This window comes from Crocodylus siamensis, chromosome 5 (genome assembly GCF_052110815.1).
Source record: "Crocodylus siamensis isolate JL-2025a chromosome 5, ASM5211081v1, whole genome shotgun sequence".
Lineage (NCBI taxonomy): Eukaryota > Metazoa > Chordata > Crocodylia > Crocodylidae > Crocodylus > Crocodylus siamensis.
Genome location: NC_143399.1, coordinates 174026093 through 174047420, shown reverse-complemented (window position 1 = coordinate 174047420; position 21328 = coordinate 174026093). Strand labels below are relative to the sequence as shown.

Here is a 21328-nt window from a genome sequence, read left to right as displayed (position 1 = left end):
AAAGGTGACAAGAACCAGCCAGGAAGTAGTGGATGGGGAAGCGCCCATCTGTTCTTTGGGCAGCAGCTTGCCAACCTGCCAGCTTGGGAAAGGGGAATTATTATTAAAGGGAAGGACAAAATAAGGAAGCTACTGTCACTGCTTGGCTGTGCCTGGGCAAAGAAGGGAAGGGGCCTGGCATGAACACCTCATGCCTCCTGAGGCTAGGGGGCATGGCAGTGGTGAGAGAGGGCTGCCCGCAGGTGGCTGTGCTGATGTCGGCAGCAAGCTTGGGCCAAGCGGGGACTGCCACAATGGTGTCGGCCACGGGGGCTGGTAAGAGCTGACCAGCAGTCAGCAACCGCTTGCAGATGGTGTCAGCGGCGGCCAGTCTCAGGGGGTGCACCGCCAATCTGAGGGGTGCCTGTGCATCTGCATGTACCCCCTATGTGTTGCCAGCAGGGCCTGGGGTCCTTCTCTGGAGGCTATGCCAGCGGCACCCATGTCTAGATGGCTGCCCCAGAGCCGTGCACGAGCAGGCGGGTGGCCCGGGCACTGGGGGGAGCCCTATAAACAGCTGGTCCGGGTCAAACTCAGCTGGCTGCCTGTGCCAGGCGTGCCCGGAGGGCGCAGACGCTCAGCGCTGCTGGGTGGCTGCGGCCTGGCGCTGGGGTGAGATGCAGCACTAGGCTGGAGGGGAGCCCGGCCTGTGGGGCGGCGGGGAGGACAGCAGCTAGAGGGAGCTCCTCCGGGCTGCATGTGCCTGCGCGCCCCGGTTCCTTTCATAGGCTGGCGGTACCTCCCCCGCGCCTCCCTCCTTCCCCCGTGATGGCGGAGGACAGCGAGTCTGCAGCCAGCCAGCAGAGCCTGGAGCTGGACGATCAGGACACCTGCGGCATCGACGGCGACAATGAGGAGGAGGCCGAGCACGCCAAGGGGTGGGTCCCGCGGCGCCGCGAGGTGCCGGGTCCCGCGCTGCGGCGGGGGCGGGCAGCCAGGGCCGCCTCGCCAGTGCCCGGCGGCAGCGCGGGGCCGGCCCGGGGCCTGGTGCGGAGGCTTGCCCGGGGCGGCGGCGGCGGGACCCCCTCCCCTCGCCCTGCCCAGCCGCTGCCTTTGTGCATCGCTGCGGGGAGCGAAGCCGGCGGGCCGCGCCCGGGGCTGGAGACGCGCATCCTCCCGCGCGGGGGACGGCTCAGGTGCGGGCCAGTCCGTATCCGCGGCTGCAGCCCCGAGCCGCCCCCTCCGGGGATGCTGCCTCCGGCCGGCTGTGACCTGCCGGGGTCCTCTCAGCCCGCAGGGGCGGGCGCTGCCGCTGCTGCCTGTGAAGCCCCCTGAAAGCAGCCGGCTGCTGGCAGGGCCCTGATCCAGCCTCTGCCGCCACGGTCTCCAAGGGGCAAATCTCGGACCCCTTGTCCGGGCCTTCCCGCTCCGCCCTGTGCTTGGCCCGCTGGAGATCACCCCGCCCCGGTTGACACCCCTGGCTGTCTGGACTCTGATCACTGGGACAGAGCCTGTCTTTTTGTGCGTCTCTGAAGTACCTCTCAGTATTCTCAAATTGCTTTAAAAAATAGATAAAAAGCCCCTTGCACTGCTGGTTAGACTTCGTCTCCAAGCGCTTGAGAAAAAAAGACAAGCAGTTCGTTCACCCATGGGATCAACCGGGTAGGAGTCCATATATGCGACCCCTTTCAATGGGCGCCGGTGCCCATGGGCTTTCGTGGGCCTGTGTGGTCATGAGGGAACCTGCACGGATTTCTGTGCGGGGTCGGTATACCACAGAAAAACGGCTTTGAAGGACTAACTACATTTGAATTTTACTTTCTGACCCCTAGGATTAGAAATAGGCTGGCTGAGGAGGGAAAATGCTTTGTTGTTGTAACCAGGAGTGGCCAGAGTGGCCTAAAATAGAAATAGGATGGGTTTTGATCTGCTCTGTAAATACTTTTGGTAGGGGTTTTCTACATGTTTCGGTCAGAGTATTTCTGTAGGGAATTATTGACTGAGAGAGATTTGTAAAATATTTTTTGCTGCTTGTTTGCTTGGCAACAAGCTGCTCTGCACCTTAAATATGGTGTCAACAATCTTAAAGACCAAGGAATACTGACTTGAATTTTCTTTGTCACTCCTTCAGCATACTCCTAGCAAGCTTAGGAAGCAGGTTGTGTGAGTTATAATGGTAATGTAAATCTGCGCCTTAGCAAGGGGAGAAGGAAGCTATTGAGCAGATATGGGGCATTGTTCCCACTTGCCACCTCTGAAAATTCCAGCATTTCGTATTTTTTAAATGTGGGTAATAACTCCATGGAGAATACAGGGTGACTGTTTATTACCACTCCGATAAGCCACACTGATGCTCCAGGCCTGATAGATTAATAGTGTGATAATTGTTCTCTGAGAGGCAAGGATTTTTGTAAGTGATATCTTTTATTGGACCAACTGCTTGGTTAAGAAAGACGTAGACAAGCTTTAGAATGTGAAGTGTTCGACATCAGGTCTGAGGAAAGAAGGGTGTCTGGAGTTTGTTCTTGTTTTGTTCACATTGCAATTTCTTTTTTTATTTTATTTTTTTTAAATTTTATTTTACTGCTTTTCCTTGGTTGAGCTCTCTTCAGTCATTCAGCCTTGCAAGCCAGGTCTGTTCTTTCAGTGCTACAGCAAGTGCTAAAGCAGATTTTAGCAGGAGGAAGGATACAGACAATTAGACACATTCTGATTCATATCTTAAAGCTGGTTTCTTGCTAAGTAAGGTGTCTTCAGTCTTTCAGAGAGAAATAATATGGCCATGGTACTCTCTCAAATCTATTGAGTATTATTATGAATTCTGCATGGAAGTTGCTTCCTTAGTGAATGATCAGTAACTGATGATGAAAGTGGGATAATTTCTAACCAGAATAAGTGGTTTGATCGTTCCATTCCAGTAAATGGTATCATTACTTTCTTTTCTTTTTTTTTTTTAATGAATTTGAATTAAATATGACCCCTCTGTAATTAGATTATATCCATGTTAATTTCTTAGTGCTTGTTATATACAAAGTCTAATACAAAATTATGAATTAGTGCTTTACTTCCATTGGCATGTTATCTGCTACTGGTTAGACCCTTTGAGTGAGGTGTGCAAACTGAGGTTGTAAAAAATTGGAAAAAAAAATGTGCATTGAAAAGCAGTATCAGATATTGTAACTTCTCCTCCAGCTGCGCCCCCTCCCTTCTATTTCCCCTCCCCACAAAAAGCTATAATGGCATTTTGGCATCTTCCAGGACAGGGAAGGTCAATATACCTTGTAAAATTATTTTTTCAATATTGTAATAAAATATATCTTGTATTTACTCAATCCAAGATGAGGTTTTCTTTCCCTATTTAACATGGGGGTAAAAAAACCCTTCTCTTGGACTCAAATACTGGACTAAAAGTCAGAGCTGGAGCTGCTGCTGCCTGCCCTGACCAGGATTGGGGTGGCTCATGCAGTGGGGGGAGCATAAGGGTGACCTCGTGGTGCCCAGCCCAGGCAAAGTGCATAGGGGAGTGAGAGGAGAGTGCTGGGAGGACCAGGCAACAGCAAGGGGGCTGCTGTGACTCCAGCTCTAGCCCTCACCTGGGCCCAAGGCCAGAGCCACAGCTGCTGACTGCCTCCAGCCAGGAGTAGAGTTGTCACTGAAGCTGGTGCCTGGCCAGGGCAGGGCTGCAGCCACTGTGTGCTCTCTGCCCCTGGCTGGAGTCTAGGCCACTATACAGAGTAAATGGGGGAAGATGGCAGGGGGTACAAGTCACCAGGGGGTGGGCAGTGGAAAGAGACAGGCACTGTGGGTGACAGGCAACAAGGGAAGCAGGTGCTGGGGGACAGGCATAAGGGGAATGATTTGAGGGGCAAGGCACTAGGGGAGGCAAGTGGCGGGGGTCTGCTTTCCTTGCTGGAGTGGTGGCAGGGATGAATTTAAGACAGCCCCCCAATAATTAGACTCTGTACGTGGGAAATTATAATATTTTAAATACTTAAAATAAACTAGAATAAACTTGTAATTTTCCAAGGATGTATTTTAATTATTAGGGGATCATTTTCAATTCAGTCATTTTGGATTTGGATTAATACCGGGGGGGGGGTGTATACACACACATTATAAAGTGTGTGCACATGGGTGTGTATACACACCCACACACATGCATAATCATGTATATACATATAGATATATAGGTATGTATGTGTAAATTGAAATAGCTTTAAAAGTTGCTTTGCGTATTCAGATCATTTCAAGTTGTGTGGATTTGCCTACTTGTAAATACTTTGTAGTTTGGTGCTTAAAAATATGGTTATATCAGAGTTTTGAAGTGTTTGCATCGCTTGCATTTAATATTGTGTTTAGAGTTTAATTTTATATGTAGCAAAGGATAAACACTATCCAGCCTTATAAGTGCAATATAAACTTTTCTTCAAACTGTAACTGGACATTTAAAATTGGCTGATATAGGGTTGACCACAAATAGTACTGTGACACTGTGTGGAGAGAAAGGGTGGAGGTGGGTTTTTTAAAGGTGGTTGGGAAGGCAAAAAAGCTTGGTAATTATTCTGTAGCATAAATAATCATTGCTCTCAACATTATCTGTATCTGTGCTGGTTACATCTTCTGGATGCATTGCATGACTTGTATACTCTATGGCTCCTATACACTACACTTCTTTGCCTCCCCATCTCTGCAGTTGCTTCTGTTAGCTGCACTCTTCTGCACTCTATTGCACTTCATATTAAAAGACTGTTTACAGAACAGCTCCATTAGTATATGTAAGTTTAAAATAGGCTTAAATAAGTTAACCCAACGTTTTTTAAATACACAGCTTATTTAAACCCACCCCCGCTTTTCCTTAGCTCTGTAGGGCCTCTCAGTCTATTCTCAATGACTCTTTGCATTGGAATTCAGTGATAGAAAGGGCACAGATGGGGAATATTCAGTATTCACATTCAGAAAGATTGTAAGCAAAAATCCCCCCCCAAACACCTCAGTGATTCTTAAGCCATTTCATACTGGGCAGTATAGCAGTACACTAAAATATAAAACTGTTTAATCGCAGCTTTATAAAAATTAAGCTCAGTTTTTCTAAGAGTTTTTGTTTGTTTGTTGTTATTTTAAAAGAAATCTGTAGCTTGGAGTTCTGCTCTGGTCTGTAATGTAGCATACAAGGTCTCACTCCTGGAGTAGATTTTAAAAATAAGGACCACAGTGGGAGACTCAGAAGAAAGACAGTTGGTTAATATTAAGTTCTGTGGAATAAGTTTGATTTCTCATTTTACAAGCTCATTACTAAACAATAAAGCATGCATTTCCAAATACTGCCATTTATGGAAATAAAATATTAGCTGAAAAGTGTTAGCATATCTAACTACAGTTGTGTTGACAGTAAAATTTAAAGGACTTTATCAAGACTTTCTGGCTGGTGCTTTTCTCCCTTGGAATGCTGATGGTCTAATAGGAGATTAGGAAGATCTCAGAATATATGACTGAATTTTCAAAGTATAGAAGCACTATGAACCAAGTATAGACTAGTGTCAGCAACATATATTTTGAATCAAGTAAAATCTCACCCATTTACACCAAATTTGAATTTGGCCCTATATTGCAGAAATCATTTTTAATGGGCCCCTCAAATGTGGTGTCCCCCCCCGCTCAGTGACTTGAAACAGCCAAAACATGTTTGGGAACAGCTGTACAATCAGCTTTTGCATCCCAAATTCCCTTGAACATGTGAAGATTATGGTAGTTTGGGAAACAGAAAAATTTTAACTTTATCAAGTGATAATGAATTTAATACCCATGTAGGTGGTTACAAGAGCTGCTTTTGTCAGAGTGGTATTCAATATCTAGCTATATAGTTAAAATAACAATGAAGGGTATTCACTGGGAATGAAAATCAGATGTTTTCACTCCGCTTGATACAGAGGGGGAAAAACAGCAATTCCTTGGTTGTGGAATCATACACAATTGTTTACACTTTTCCATGCATCTGATAATATGAAAGTTTTGCCCAAAGTTTCCCAAATTGAGCTTCTGAGTTCTCTCCTATAGGGAAAATAAAATATCCTTACCTCTAAGATAAACATATGGAAACTTGGAGATGCTAAGGCTTTTAGAAATGTGCATGCACTTTTCCACATTCATGCAAAATACCAGATGTGTGTGCACAAACAAAGGTGTGCGTGGGTCGAATCAGACTTTAATTTGTAACTGTTTCAGACAAGTGGACCAAAAAATGGGCCTGAATGACACTCAGGGTTACACTTGCAGTCTGGTTTTGTGGCAAAAATAATCTATTTTGCAGCATGACCAGATCTCATGACTCTGCCTCTCAACTTTGTGTAAATATCACTTTTTGCTCTAGTAAATTATTTTTGGTTATGAGTGGCGGTTTTTTTTTTCTACTGTTATAGGTATATTGCTAGTATAACTGTCACTGTCACTTAGGATTTAGTTAAAAGTGCTTTAATCACATCTACGCTACAGGCACTATGTGGTATAGAAATATTAATATAGCATATTATTGGTAAAGAATTCCCAGTGTGGAGATGACTATATCAGCAACATTGGTTTTTATACCAGAGTAGTAAAACCACTACCCACGTGCAAAACAAGATGTACAGCTAAAATTTCAGATTTGTCAATATAACTGTCTATTCTAGGGACTTCTGATGCAGCTATATTGGAAACAGACACTAAGGAAATTCTGAGACGTCTGTAGTGTAGATGTAACCTTATTGGCATTGCTTATTCATCTTCCCAAATAGAAGAACACTTTACACCAGCATAACAATGTTCACATAGTTGTATCATCTCAGCTATATTGACTTAGTTAAACTGGTGTAGCTTTTAGTAAGCAAACAAGTACTTGAAGACCATTTTTTATGGAAGGCAGAAACCGGGTTTTCAAATTTCTGTGATTGTACTAGTGAAAACAAGCCATAGTACTTGGGGTTAATATGTGTGCATACTGAATTGAAACAGGAAAATCCAAAATTCTAAATCAGTGCACAACACAAAAGGAAACACATTTTTTGTTTTTTAATTAAAGAACTGAATCCTGCTATTCTGAATATCCTTTATGTTCATCCCCTTCCTCTTTTTCTGCCCCTACCCCCACACTTTTGCCCCACTGACTCCTATTTTAAACTTCCCATTCTTTCAGTAATGTGAGGCGAGGTAAAAAGTTGAAGGTGGAGGCTTGCTTTTACTGTTTTGCCTTTGGCTCTGCACAGTCAGTGTTTCTAATTGTGTTAGACAATCCTCCACAGCCGGTTGAGTTCCTGATCAGTGCTAGTTTTGTCTACTGCAAACATGCCTGAAGAGAAGAGAAATGAAGAACAAATGGATCTGTCTTTTAAAAATATTTTGTATTTTGTGGATTGTAACAGGAATGAAAGACTGATTAAGTAGCAGATTGTGTAGAGAGTGTTGAGACAGTCATTCAAGTTTGCTGCACACCCTGTCAGGCAAAAGATATGAATATTTCTTTTGTAACAAGCTTTGTAAAAGTTCTAAAAGTGAAGGTTGGGAACTAAAACTGGGTTTTGGAAGAGGTCTATTTTAGAAATGGGAGGAGGCGTGCGGAAGGATATTCAAGCAAAAAGGTTGTTACCACTTTTACTGTTTTTCATCTATATTTTTCTCTAAGCTGGAATGCTAGACAAAATTTGCAGCAGTTTTTAAAACATGGGTGTGATCTTCACCAGATTTTGAATACCTTTTCTCAGCTATTTAGCTTTCCCTATAGGATGACTGTGTTTATAGAGGTGGGGAGGAGAGGATTCCAAAAAACCTTCAGTGGCCAAAGAACAAAGTAAATGTGTCCTGCAACAAGCACAGTTTAACTGGGGATAATGTTAGTAAGGCTTGGCAAAGTTTAATTTTCTCTCTGTTACTGCCAAACATACATGTTAGAAGTGCTGTTATTTCATTACTTAACTAAACCAAATAAAACACTGTCCTAGTGATCTCAAAGAGCAAAATTCTAGTGGAATGTAAATGGAACCAGTTCCCGTTGAAAGATATGTGTGTTTTACCCACTTTATTTCAAAACTGAGTTCACTGTGACATATGGCATAGGTCATTTTCTAAGAGCAGTATTTCTTTTCACTAATAGTGGAGCTATGTTTGAGGTAACCGCTGCCCTTAGAGCTAAGTAAAGAGATTAAAAAAGCCAGAGGGAGAAACATAGAAAGTTAGGGTTGGAAGCGACCTCAGGAGGTCATCCAGACTAACCCCTTGCTCAAGGCAGGACCATCCACAATCGGATCATCCCAGCCAAAGACTTGTCTAGCCAGGTTTTGGAAACCTCCAAGGATAGAGCTTCTACCACCTCTCTGGGTAACCTGTTCCAGTATTTTTACTATTCTCCTAGTGAGAAAGTTCTTCCTAATATCTAACCTAAACTTCCCTTGCTTGCAGCTTGAGACATTTGCTCCTTGTTCTGTCATCTGCCATCACAGAACAGTACCTTCATCCTCTTTGGAACCACCCTTCAGGTAGTTGAAGGCTGCTATTAAATCCCCTCAGTCTTCTCTTCCTAAACTAAATAAGCCCAGTTCCCTCAGTCTTTCCTCATAAGTCATGTTTCCCCGCCCCCTCACTGTTTTCGTTGCCCTCCGCTGGACTCTCTCCAATTTGACCACATTCTTTCTGTAGTGGGGGGCCCAAAACTGGACACAGTACTCCAGATGTGACCTCACCAGTGCTGAATAGCGGGAAATAATTACTAGGACTGTGCGAAGCTTCGGTCTCTGATCTGATTCTGTGGAAATTCAGCGGCCGAATCTCTGAATCTGAATTGAATTCACCATCCAGTGCAAAGTAGCAAAGGCCTGCAGCAAGGCAGCAGCCCTAGATTTCAGGAGGGCAAACTTCAACGAGCTAAGGAGAATAGTCAGGGAAGCATTGAGGTCCCGGAGGGGAGGGGAGCCAGGTGTCCAAGGAGAGTGGTCGCTCCTTGATGAGATGATCCTCCAAGCCCAAAGGGAGGTAATCCCAAGTGGATCAAAGGGAGCAGGAGGGCACACAAGCCCCCATGGCTCACCAAAAGCATCTGGGAATGTCTCCTAGTTAAAAGGGAGGCATACATCCAATGGAAGGGAGGGGCCATCACCAGGGATGGCTATATTGCAGTTGCTTGGGGATGTAGGGGGGCAGTCAGGAAGGCCAAGGCAGAGATGGAACTGGGACTAGCTTTCCAGATTAAGGACAATAAGAAGTCCTTCTTTAAATACATAGGGGGTAAAAAGAAGGTTCTGGGTAATGTGGGCCCCTGCAGGACACGTTAGGAAATTTCGTCGTCACATCAGATGACAAAGCCAACATATTTAATGATTTCTTTGCCTCCGTTTTCTTAAGCAGGGACCGGAACAGTCACCCCCCACTGGTGCCCCCTCAGGCCCCGGGGGGGCACACCTAGGCCAAGGGTTAGTGAGGAACTAGTCAGGGAACTTCTGGAGGGACTGGATGTATTCAAGTCAGCCGGTCCAGATGATCCCCAGCCTAGAGTACTAAAGGAATTGGCTGAGGTCATTGCAGGACCCCTGGCACAGCTTTACGAGCACTTGTAGTGCTCTGGTGTGGTGCCAGAGGACTGGAAGAGGGCCAGCATGGTTCCCATCTTGAAAAAGGGGAAGAAGGAGGAGCTGAGAAACTATAGGCCAGTTAGTTTTACCTTGATCCTGGGCAAGCTCTTTGAGAAAATTATTCTGGCACATATCCACGAAGGGCCAGGAGGGGAGGTCATGCTTAGGGGCAACCAACACGGGTTCATTAGTGGCAGGTCCTGTCAGACCAACCTGGTGGCCTTCTATGATCAGATCACCAAATCATTAGATGCAGGGGTAGCAGTGGACATAGTCTTCCTGGACTTCCGGAAGGCCTTCAACACTGTCTCTCACCCTGTTCTCATTAAGAAACTGGGGGACTGTGGTGTTGACACCTACACAGTCAAATGGGTCACCAACTGGCTGGAGGGTCACACCCAGAGAGCTGTGGTGGATGGGTCATTTTCGGCCTGGAGGGATGTGGGCAGTGGGGTCCCCCAGGGCTCGGTCCTCGGGCTCGCACTGTTCAACATCTTCATCAGCGACTTGGACAAAGGGGTAAAAAGCACCCTGTTCAAATTTGCCGATGACACTAAGATGTAGGGGGATGTGGGCACGCTAGAAGGGAGAAATAGGCTACAATCGGACCTAGACAGGTTACAAGGGTGGGCAGATGAGAATAGGATGGGATTCAACACAGACAAGTGCAGAATGATGCACCTGGGGAGGAACAACTGGCACCATACCTACAGGCTGGGGAACTCCCTTCTTGTCAGTACATAAGTGGAAGAGGATCTTGGAGTCATCATTAACTCCAAGATGAACATGGGCCGGCAGTGTGGGGATGCAGTCAAAAAGGCCAACCATACCTTGTCATGCATCCACAGATGCATCTCAAGCAGGTCCAACGAGGTGATCCTCCCACTCTGCGCGGCACTTGTCAGGCCATAGCTGGAGTACTGCATCCAGTTCTGGGCGCCGCACCTCGAGAGGGATGTGGACAACATGGAGAGGGTGCGGAGGAGAGCCACTCGCATGATCAGGAGGCAGCAGGGAAGGCCCTACAAGGAGAGGCTATGGGACCTGAACCTGTTCAGCCTCCACAAGAGAAGGCTGCGGGGGGATCTAGTGGCCTGTTACAAACTAGTCAGGGCGGACCAGCAGGCACTGGGGAAGTCCCTGTTCCCCCAAGCACTGCCAGGAGTGACCAGGAATAATGGTCACAAGCTGGCAGAGGGTAGATTTAGGCTAGATATCAGGAGGCACTACTTCACGGTCAGGGCGGCTAGGATCTGGAACCAACTTCCAAGAGAAGTGGTGCAGGCTCCTACCCTGGGGGTCTTTAAGAGGAGGTTAGATGTACACCTTGCTGGGGTCATTTGACCCCAGTACTCTTTCCTGCCATGGCAGGGGGTCGAACTAAATGATCTACTCAGGTCCCTTCTGACCCTAGAAACTATGAAACTATGAATCGGGAGACCCTTTAATCTCTCTGAATCGAATCAGAACCTTCTGAATCAATTTGGAGAGATTTGGAAAGATTCAGCAATTCAGATACAGACACAGCTTTAAATGTTTTTTCTACGTGCCTCAGGTAGCAGGTGTCTAGTGAATGCTGAGATGCTGAGGCAGATGGAGCGTCCCATAGGAGCATGGCAGGCTTCCCAGCACACTGAGCAGCAGACCCGGAAGTGGACCAGAAGCACTTCCGGTCTGCTGCTGGGTCTGCCAGGGAGCGTGCGAGAGGACCCCCCAGCACCCTTCCCTTGGCTTGGTGACTGATGCCTCCTGAGTCTGGGGGTACCTGGAGTCTCCCTGTGGCCAATTGCTGTGGGGGGTCTCCCCGGTGGACCTGGAAGTGGACCAGAAGTACTTTTGGTTCACTTATGGGTTTGCCACTGAGCATGCAGAAGGGCCCCCCACACTCCTGTGGGATGCTCCATCCGCCCCACCGTCACAGCATTCACGAACCGCCGCTCCTGGTACCTTGAGGTATGTAGAAAAAACATTTAAAACTGTGTCTATGGCCGAATCGCTGATTCTCTGAATCGGCACCGAATTTTCAGATTCAGATTTGGCTAAATGGAATTGGGGACAGTGATCTGAATCAAGGAATCTAATTGCTGTCCCCAGTTCAGGCCAAATTCAAATCCAAATCAAATACGGCCCTTCTTGCACACCCCTAATAATCACTTCCCTTTACCTACTGCCAACACATCAACCAGTGCAGCCCTGTTAGCTTGTTAGCCTTCTTGGCAACTAGGGCACACTGCTGGCTCATATTCAACTTATTATCCACTATAACCCACAGGTCACTTTCTGCAGAGCTGCTGCCCAGCCAGTCAGCCCCCAGCCTACTGGTGCATGGAATTGTTCTGTCCTATGTGCAGGACTTTGCACTTGTCTTGTTGAACCTTGTGACATGTCTTTTGGCCCAATCCTCCAATGTGTCTACATCACTCTGAACCCTAGCCGGACTCTCCAGCATATCTACTGCTCCCCACAGCTTGGTGTCATCTGTACACTTGCTAAGGGTGAAATCTATGCTATCTTCCAGTTCGTTGATGAAGACATTGAATAAAACCAGCGCCAGGACCAACCCCTGGGGCACTCCACTTGATATTGGCTGCCAACTAGACGTCAAGCCTTTGATTACTACTTTTTGAGCCCAATACTCCAACCAGTTTTCTATCCACCATGCAATCCATTCATCCAGCGCATACTTCCTTAGCTTGCTCAGGCCCTCTTAGGGGTCGAGAGAGGCCCAGGCCACTTCCATTTTTTGAGGCTCCCAGTATATTAAAAAATATTAATTCATAGTGCGCTACAGGCAGTGTAGCCCGGTAATGGGACACAAGTTTAAAGTTGTATGATGAACATCGTCTTCTTTCAATCCTGTCAGTGTATCTCTGTGTCTGTACCTCATTTAGAGATACCATCAAAAGTCTAAATTTGAGGCCCTCTGTGAAAGAGGCCCGGGCCAAATGGCCCTCCTGGCCCCCCCTGTGATAGGCCCTGAACTTGCCTGCAAGAATATGGTGGGAGACTGTATCAAAAGCCTTGCTAAAATCAAGGCACACCACACCAACTGGTCTCCTCGCATCCACAGAGCCAGTCATCTCATCATAGAAGGCAATCAAGTTGGTCAGCCATGACTTGCCCTTGGTGATTCCGTGCCGATTGCCCTGATCACCTTTTTCTGCCCCAAGTGCTTAGAAATGGATTCCTTGAGGATCTGCTCCATGGTTTTTTCAAGGACTGAGGGAGGCTGACTGGTCAGTAGTTCCCTGGATCCTCCTTTTCCCCTTTCTCAATTACGAGCATGATGTTTGCCCTTTTCCAATGATCCGGGGCCTCTTCTGATCGCCATAAGTTTTCAAAGATCATGGCCAATGGCACTGCAATCACATCACCCAGCTCCCTCAGCACCCTTGGGTGCATCCTGTCCAGCCCCCTGGACTTGTACACATCCAGCTTTTCTAAGTACTCCCTAACTTTTTCTTTCACCACTGAGGGCTGCTCACCTCCTACCCAAACTATTCTGCCTGGTGCAATAGTCTGGAAGCTGACCTTGCCTGTGAAGAGTGAGGCAAAAAAGGCACTGAGCACTTCAGCCTTTTCTGCTTCCTCTGTCACAAGGTTGCTTCCCCCACTCAGTAAGGGACCCACACTTTCCCTGATCCTCCTCTTGCTACTGACATACTTCTAGAAACCCTTCTTGTTACCCTTCACATCCCTTGCTAGCTGCAACTCCAATTTCGCTTTGGCCTTCCTGACTTCATCCCTGCATGCCCAAGCAATGCTCTTATATTCTTCCCTAGTTATTTCTCCAAGTTTCCACTTCTTATAAGCTTCCTTTTAGTGATTTAAGCTTTCTTTTTGTATTTCAATCTTCGCAGCAATATTTAGTTAAATATCTTCCTTAGCATAAATAATATAGAAAACTAGCTCTGAATTTTGTTTGGTGTGAGGTACCCAACATGTTTATTTTTTCCAGACGTGAAATTCTGGAAAAGCTAATTCTGCTTGCCCATGTTCCAGCTGGCTCATAGCTGTAACCTCAGTGCAGAACTTTGGGACTGTTTTAGTTTAAGCGTACATAGTCTAACAATTTAGCATGCAGGTCAGCTAAATAATTGAAGTAGGATTCTCTATATCTTCAGATAATCTAGGTCAGGCTGGTCAAGCTGGTGGTCCATGGGCCACCCTGACAGTTGTCTCTCTTTCTGCTGCCTGAATAACAGGGAGTGTGGGTCTGTGCATTGCTGGCACTACCCGGGGAGGTGAGGGGTTGTATGTTGCTGTGATGCATGCCTCTAGCACAGCAAGGGGCAGGATCCCATCCTAGGGGTCCACCCTTCACAGTGTGCCACCTGCATGGCATGCAGCCCCCAGCCATGATGAAGTTGGACAGCCCAAATCTAGATACTGTTGTAAGAAGGATTGTATAAACTGCTGTCAAGTGTAAGAACCCTTCAAGAACTGAAAATTCTCTGTAGTCAATTTGGGCTCAAATGCTTGCTTTTGCAGAGATCCAAGAAAAAAAAATCCAGCTATGTAAACTTCATTGCCTGCCCCAGCTCCTTTGCTTGGGTTCTCTAACCTGTGAGAGAGCTATTAGGACCCAGTCCCTAAAGCTGCTGAGCACTGCCCTGAAGTCCCTTATTCTCCTCTTGCAATTTAATTTGAAGTTCTGATGCAGGTGTTCAGCACTTCTCAGGATTGGTCTTTCGTTCAAGAGTCAGTTAGAAAACAATGACATTACTGTACAAGTCAGTGTTTACAGTGGGTGGTTGAAACTTGTCTAAAAGCAGGCTTTCAGCTTGTAATGTGGGCATTTGAGAGTTTTCTTAGGCTCTAGTGATTTATTTATTTATTTATTTATTTTTTAAGCATTGACAAGTGATAGGGTTGCCAATACTGGGCACGCTAAGCTTTACGGTCAGAGTGGTCCCTAGGAAAGCATGGATTATACAGATGTACTTTCCATAAGGATTCACGATGGTTGCAACCCAATATGTTAATCCACGTGTTCCCATGACTAGAGTTTGGCAGAAAAAAACAAGTGATCTCTCTTATGCGCTTGTCAATGTCACACACAATCAAAGCTGTTTCTCACTATGACTTAAATTAAGAATTATTTCTTGCTTTCTTTGAATTGGGCAAAAGTTTCTAGTATCTGTTGTAGGGCCAATCATATGCACATTTTTTTGCTTCTGTTAACTCTCTCAAAAACTGTTAAGACTGCCACTGCTATCCAGTGACTTTCTGTGATGCATTGTATCTGCAGGGTCCTACTATAGCATTTGATTATTTGTTAATTGATTGTCCTCTTTAAAGAGAAAAGGGTTCATACTGACATCAGCCAACGTGTTGAATTCTGCATGAACAGGATGCAAGCAGGGAGCTTTCTTTGTATGGCTTTTCCCTTAAATCTCATCCAGTATTAGCACTTGTTTAATAACTGACTATTTGGATCCTTTGCCCATCAGTCCTTGGTGAGATTTGAGCAATAAATATCTAAATCTGTCTGTCTATCATTATTCAAGTTGGAAACAAAGATCCCTAAAAAATTATGTAGAATGTTTTCTGGTTGGATTTTTCCCTGTTCCTGTTGTCCTTGAAAAGTGAGCCTGAGTGGAAGAACCTAGTTGGCTATTGGTAGGTGTCAGGAGCTTCTGAGGACATATGGAAGACTTTCAAAAGCACGTCTGCCATTTAGTAAGATAAGTCCCACTGACTTTCAGAAGAACCTGTGCTTTTAATTCCCTAAGGAACATTAGAAAATTCCAGCCATTATTCTTAGCTGAAAGTATCAGAACTGTCAACTGGCCTTTATGATTAAGGGGCGATTGTATTTAGCTTTGGCTCAGAACTACATTCTGAAAATTAAATAATCACTTTTATGGACGTAAGACAAGTTTTGACTTCCGTGCATTATAGTCACATTTTCTTCCTTACTAAAGTCCCCTATGTCTTTCTGTGGAGTGTTCCTGCTAATTAAATGGTCAACAGGACATTGAAACTTTTACTGCATACCGGTATGTTGAAATAGTCGTTTCGTGTTTTTGCTAAATAAAAAAAGCCTTTAGAATGGCATTGACTATTTAAGAGTGCCCAAATACCCTATAAACTGGGGTACTGGATGTCTGGAACAAGTGTGAGCTAACACAGATGACCTTTCTATAAGAGATTGCTTTCTCTTCCCTTTTCTTTCCCCTTACATGGTTAACTGCTGTTAGTTTTTCATACATAGAGATGGTGTTTTTCTAAATTTAACTTTCATATATTTCAGGCTTTATGGTATTGGTTTTAATCATTTCACCTCTTCTGAATTTTTCTTGACAGAAGTCCTGGAGGGGATTTGGGAGCTAAGAAAAAAAAAAAGAAACAGAAAAGAAAAAAGGAGAAACCAAACTCCGGCGGCACCAAATCAGATTCTGCTTCTGACTCCCAGGAGATTAAAATTCAACAGCCTTCAAAAGTAAGAGCCTTATTTTATTTTAACATCTGTGGTTTCCTGTGCAAACAAATGGGTAGTATTCCCTTACCACCCGGCTGAATTAGGCATGTGCAGTAGAGGCTATTGTCCTTTTATGACAGACAAAAGGATACATAACTATGTCAGAAGATAAGCACAGTAGTTTACAGTCTTTATCAAGCTGTCTGTGGTATCCTGGTAATTACCAAGATGATGTGTTCTGTGGAAGGTGGAGAAGGTGTTTCTTTCAGTCAGTTAGTAGTCAAGCTGTTGGTGGGCTTGTAGCAGAGAATTGTAATCTGTAGTTATAATGTTTATTTAGAATATTTTGTGTTTGGTAAATTCCAAAGTGGTCTGTTGTATAATCAATTATCTGAATGGCAAAATTGTACTATAGTGGATTTCAGTAGCAGTGGAATAAGTTCATTTTAAATCAGATCTGTTTGTGGCTACATCACTTTAAATCAGATAGGGTTACCATATTTCCAGTATCAAAAAAGAGGACATCTGGGGTGGGGGAGGTGGGGCAGGGGAGAGGGGAAGGGGTATATATTTGTTGGGGGGTGGGGAGCAGTGATATGCTCATGCCCTGTCTCTGTCCCTCACTCCTAAGCCACAGCCCCCCCTAGCCCTGCTGCTGCCTCTTACTCCTGACCAACTGAACCCCCAGCCCTGCTGGTGCCCCTTACTCCCAACCTGCAACTCCCTGCTCCCCCCAGCCCTGCTGCACACACAGTTCATGCGCGCTCTCTCTCTCTTTTACCTGCAAGCAGCTGCCAGGGCCCGTGTGCAATCCCCCGACAGCCAATCACCTTCCCTGCTGCACCCAGCCCCAAGCAGCCTAGCTGGCAGTAGGGGGAAAAGCCAGAGGCAGAGCAAAAACCCAGACATTTGATTGCATTTTAAAAACCACTCCCCCCTGCTGCAGCTTCCCAGAGTCCATGCCCAGGCTGCCCTGTGGCCCTCAGCCCTGCCCCGTATTTGAGGGGGCTAAGCCCTGTTAGCCCCGGGCTTCCACTGCCTATGCTCGCAACCCTTAAAAATTGCAGCGGGGGTGAATTTCACGGTTTCTGCACAGTCTGCAAAATCACAATTTTTCTCAGGGTCCTAGCTATGGTGTGTTTTTGGTTCTTCAGGTTCTGTGCCTTGTAGTTGTGAATGAGGGTTTGAAGTGGTGATTTGGGGGATTCCTTGGATAAATAACTGTTCAGAGGGACTGGACTTAGTAGCCCAGGGGGCTCCTTCCAGTCTTTTTCTCCTAACTTAAAAGTCTTACTCCAAGGAGCTAATTTTGCGGTATGCCCATATGGAAGTACATGGGCCATTGATTGTGCACAGTAAATATGGTATGATTTATGCAGAGAAACTCATCCTGTTCTATTTTCTTGTAAGATTTCTGAAGTATGAAAGACTCACCAATGTTTCTTTTGGGCCTATTGGTGTATTGTGTATTGTCTACCTTCTGGGTTTTTCAATGTCCACTCCAAAGCTGTGCTTCATTTGCCCTATTGACATTTTATGGTGCATAGAAGTGAGGTTTAGAATCACCAAGAATAATTATCTTACAGTCTCCTTATGTTCTTGGAATTAATTTTTCTTTAAAGAATATGGGTTGGCCAGCATGAGTCTCTAGTATGAAAATAATAGTTTCCATATAAACAACACCTAGTTTGAGATTCATTTGGTTTGAGTGAAGTCAGTAACAATGATGCTAGATTTTTTTTTTATACACTTCTGAAATAAACCAAATTGAAGTTTGATTATTAGTTACTTCTTTGATATTTAATGGCATCTGATTGCATTAATATGAAGCTGCCTTATTTTATTCCTGTTTCATTTACTTTTCCTGAAGGGCCTTCTCTTCAACTATTTTATGGTGCATGATGGTGCTTACAAAATTTTCGTAAAACATCAGCTAGCAGAAATTGCTTTGTGCCTTCTCTCCCACAAAACTAACTGAGAGATTTAAGATGTTGCAATAAAGTCTTAACAGGGGAAGTAATTGGATTGTTAAGCAAAGATTATTAGTTGTCTCACAGAAACTGTAGTTGGTGGATCAGAATTCATTAGCCAAAATTTTAATGAATAAAAGGAGGAAAAGAATTATCTTCATAGTCAGCTTTTAGTGTGTTGGAAAGTACTTGGTCACACACCTCGGCTTATGTCTCCAGAAAATTATTAATTAATCAAAATAGCTAGATGCTAGGTCTGGATGCCTGTAGCACTGTAGTTCATAAACTGCTTCATGCCCATAGCACTGTTAATCTCTATGTACACTGATCAGGAAATACGAGTAGTTGACTTTTTATCAAGAATGATATATAACTTACAAAATGCTAGCAAGCTAGGTAGATTATTAAATTGCCAATGAATGACCTCAGTTCCTTTTAAAAGTTCATAGGCTTGAAGAATAACTAGCGCCTTTCATTTCTGTACCTGCAGTTCCTCACAGAGTGGGCCTCAGTTCCTGGCTAGATGAGCCTGCTCTGTTGCAGGTGTGATAGACATAAGTCTGTTTTGCATTTTACTTGTGCATGTGCATGTACAGTGCTCAGGCACTGTATAGTGTCACAGTTATCATAATGGCATAGGCTCTCTACTTTGCTAGCATAGTTTCACAGTCTGAAATTGTCCTTGTTTTATTTTATGTAGTACATGAAACGTTAGTAAAAAAAACCCCTCTCCTGTGCTCTGAGTAATTAATGGAAGTGTTTCTTGCTTCATGTTTGTTTGTACAACCTCTCTTCCCTTTTTCCTGGTTCAACATTAGGCATACAGTTCTCTAGTTCATTTCCCTCTGGATTCACCAACTCTGTTCCCATTCACAAAGATAAAAACAGATAGAGATTCTGTCTAGATTTTCTGAGCTATATTGGACTGTTGAGCATTGACCAGTATTAATTTTATTTGCTTGTTTTAGAAAATATTTATTTCTACTTAATCTGTGATTCTTGAGTGTTATACACTGCACTCTGATATTTAGTATTTGCTGCTTTCTAAGTGAAGGGAGTATTGCAAGATGCACGTTGTATGTCATTCAACTAACTTAGGTGGGTAGGATCAACTGAGAGTGCTAGTATGTTTTTGGACCTAGCCCAGGAAGATGTTTGAAGGTAGATGATGAAGGCGGGTGGGAATCGAGTTTGCCAATCCACGACTTTTACTGACAATCTGCAAACATTTTACTGACATGTTTTTATTGACCTAGTATGCAACCATCGATCATGGTGATTCTGGATCATGGTGTATGCATGACACGTACGCCTAGGCAGGAATAGGGAGGGGTAGAGGCTGCCCAAACGTTTTACCCCCCATGTTAGATCACTGAGACAGAATCCAAAGGCCAGACTTATGTTTTATATAATGTAAATGTCACCCTTGTGCCAGGCCCTGGATGGCAGTAACAAGGGCCAGGTTCAAATTTAGGGATTTAACACATACTTTCTAAATCTGGCTCAAGCCCCTACTAAAGCCTGGTAGAAAAAAAAATTAGATGGGTATTCTGTCTTCAGACTTTCCCATGTACAAGCAACATTCAACTAAAATAAGGTTTATTACAGGATAAAAACCTTAGAGCAGCTATAGCAGTCATGAAATAAGGAACTTAGACCAGTGAGTTTTTCTGCTAGTGGTCCCTGTTCTGACAGATGCATTTGATCTTTTAAACTGTGAGGAAAGTGTTTCAGCAGTAAAGGACTGGCAGCAGTAACAAATAATACACTTAAACTGAAAGTCAGTGTAGCGCCCAATTCACATGGACTTCTGAAGGAACTCAAATTTGGTGAAAAATCCAGCCTAAAAGTAAATGTGACTAAACCTTGTTTGTCAATACATGTAGATCCTTGAATTCTCTAAAACCTTTATTTAAGAAATAATATACTACAAGGTATATGATGTTCACTGATTCTCAACCAGAGTGCTGTGGCTGGGGTGTCATGAAATCTTTTTAAAGGTACCACAATACCTTTAGGTTGCCACACAATATTAGCACTGTTAGGTGTGCACATACCTATACATGATTCACAAGTTAAACCCAGTGATTTCAAATAGGAACCCATAGTATCAAAGAAATTCTGACGTGCTGTGGTTTTTCTGAGTTCTTTGCATCAGAAGAATTGCTATGTTAATTTTTTCGTAGTCAGAAGACAAGTGAAAGCTAGCAGTTGGCATTTTCTGAGAGGTGCCTTGAGTCCAAATAGGTTAAGAACCACTGATATCCACACGGGGTCCAATGCAGAGCAACAAAAGTGATTAGGGGCTTGGGATGCAAGATTTAGGAGTAGTGTAAGATTGATGTTGTAGCCATGATAGTCCAGAGATTAAATGAGGCAAGGATTTTTTAGTGTGATATCTTTTATTGGACCAATGTATATAGTCCTGTATGAACATAGTTGGTCCAGTAAAAGATATTGCCCTAAGAAATCATCATCTCTCACAAGTTTTATGAGGAAAGGCTAAAGAACTAGGGTTATTTAGTCTAGAGAAGAGAAGAGTGAAGAGGGATTTGCTAACAGATTCCTGAAGGGTGATTATGGAGGATGGAAGTAGCCATCTTGTCCCTTCTGTGGCCACAGGGGATAAGATTAGGAGCAATGAAATCAAGCTGCAGCACAGGAAATTTAGGTTGGAGTTTAGGAAGAACTGTTGGACTAGGAGGATGGTCAAGCTTTGGAACAAGCTACTTAAAGAAGTTGTAGATTTTCTGTCCCCGGAAATCTTCAAAAGCAGTGTAGATGGGCACTTGGTTGGGCTAATTTAATCTGATGAACGTGCTTTGGGGGGGGGGGGGGCTGAACTAGGTGACCTGATGAGGTTCCTTCCAGCCCTACTTTCCTATGATATAGCTGATGTGCAAGTAATAAGGTTGAAAGGTTTCAACCGCTGGGAGTCTTATTTCCAGAGTCTGGTCACATGAACCGTAAAGAAGTTCTTCCTTGTATCCCATCCGAAACTTCCTTCTAGGAGTTTCTGACAGTTGCTCCTGGTTTTCCCCTGGGGTGCTTTGATGCATAGTTGTTCACCTAGCCCCTGGTGCTCTCCCCCAATATATTTGTAAGCTGAAGAAATTCCCGCCCCTGCCCCGTCTTCTCTTTTCTAGGCTGAACAATTCCATATCTATCAGCTTTTCCTCATATGGCTTGCTCCCCAGGCTTCCAGTCATAAAAGTGGCTTTTCTCTGGACTCTCACAAGCTTCTTCACATCCTTCTTGAAGTGTGGCGCCCAGAACTGGACACAGTACTCCAGCTGCGGCCTCACCAATGCCTGAGTACCAATACTATTTCATGTCAGCAGTCTGCTTCTGCTCCTGTTGTC

The 21328-nt window shown here is 44.6% G+C and overlaps 1 protein-coding gene across 3 annotated transcripts in view; it reads left to right on the top strand.

Moving 5' to 3' along the window:
• The first annotated feature begins 778 nt into the window (after positions 1-778).
• The window catches only part of NMT2 (N-myristoyltransferase 2), a 44211-nt gene continuing 23661 nt past the window's right edge, over positions 779-21328 (top strand). For all 3 annotated transcript variants that reach the window (XM_090047191.1, XM_090047192.1, XM_090047190.1), the window contains exons 1-2: positions 779-917; positions 15882-16017. In XM_090047191.1, the coding sequence (XP_089903317.1) occupies positions 808-917; positions 15882-16017 (246 nt within the window). In that variant the 5' untranslated portion in view covers positions 779-807. The remainder of the gene's footprint in view (positions 918-15881; positions 16018-21328) is intronic.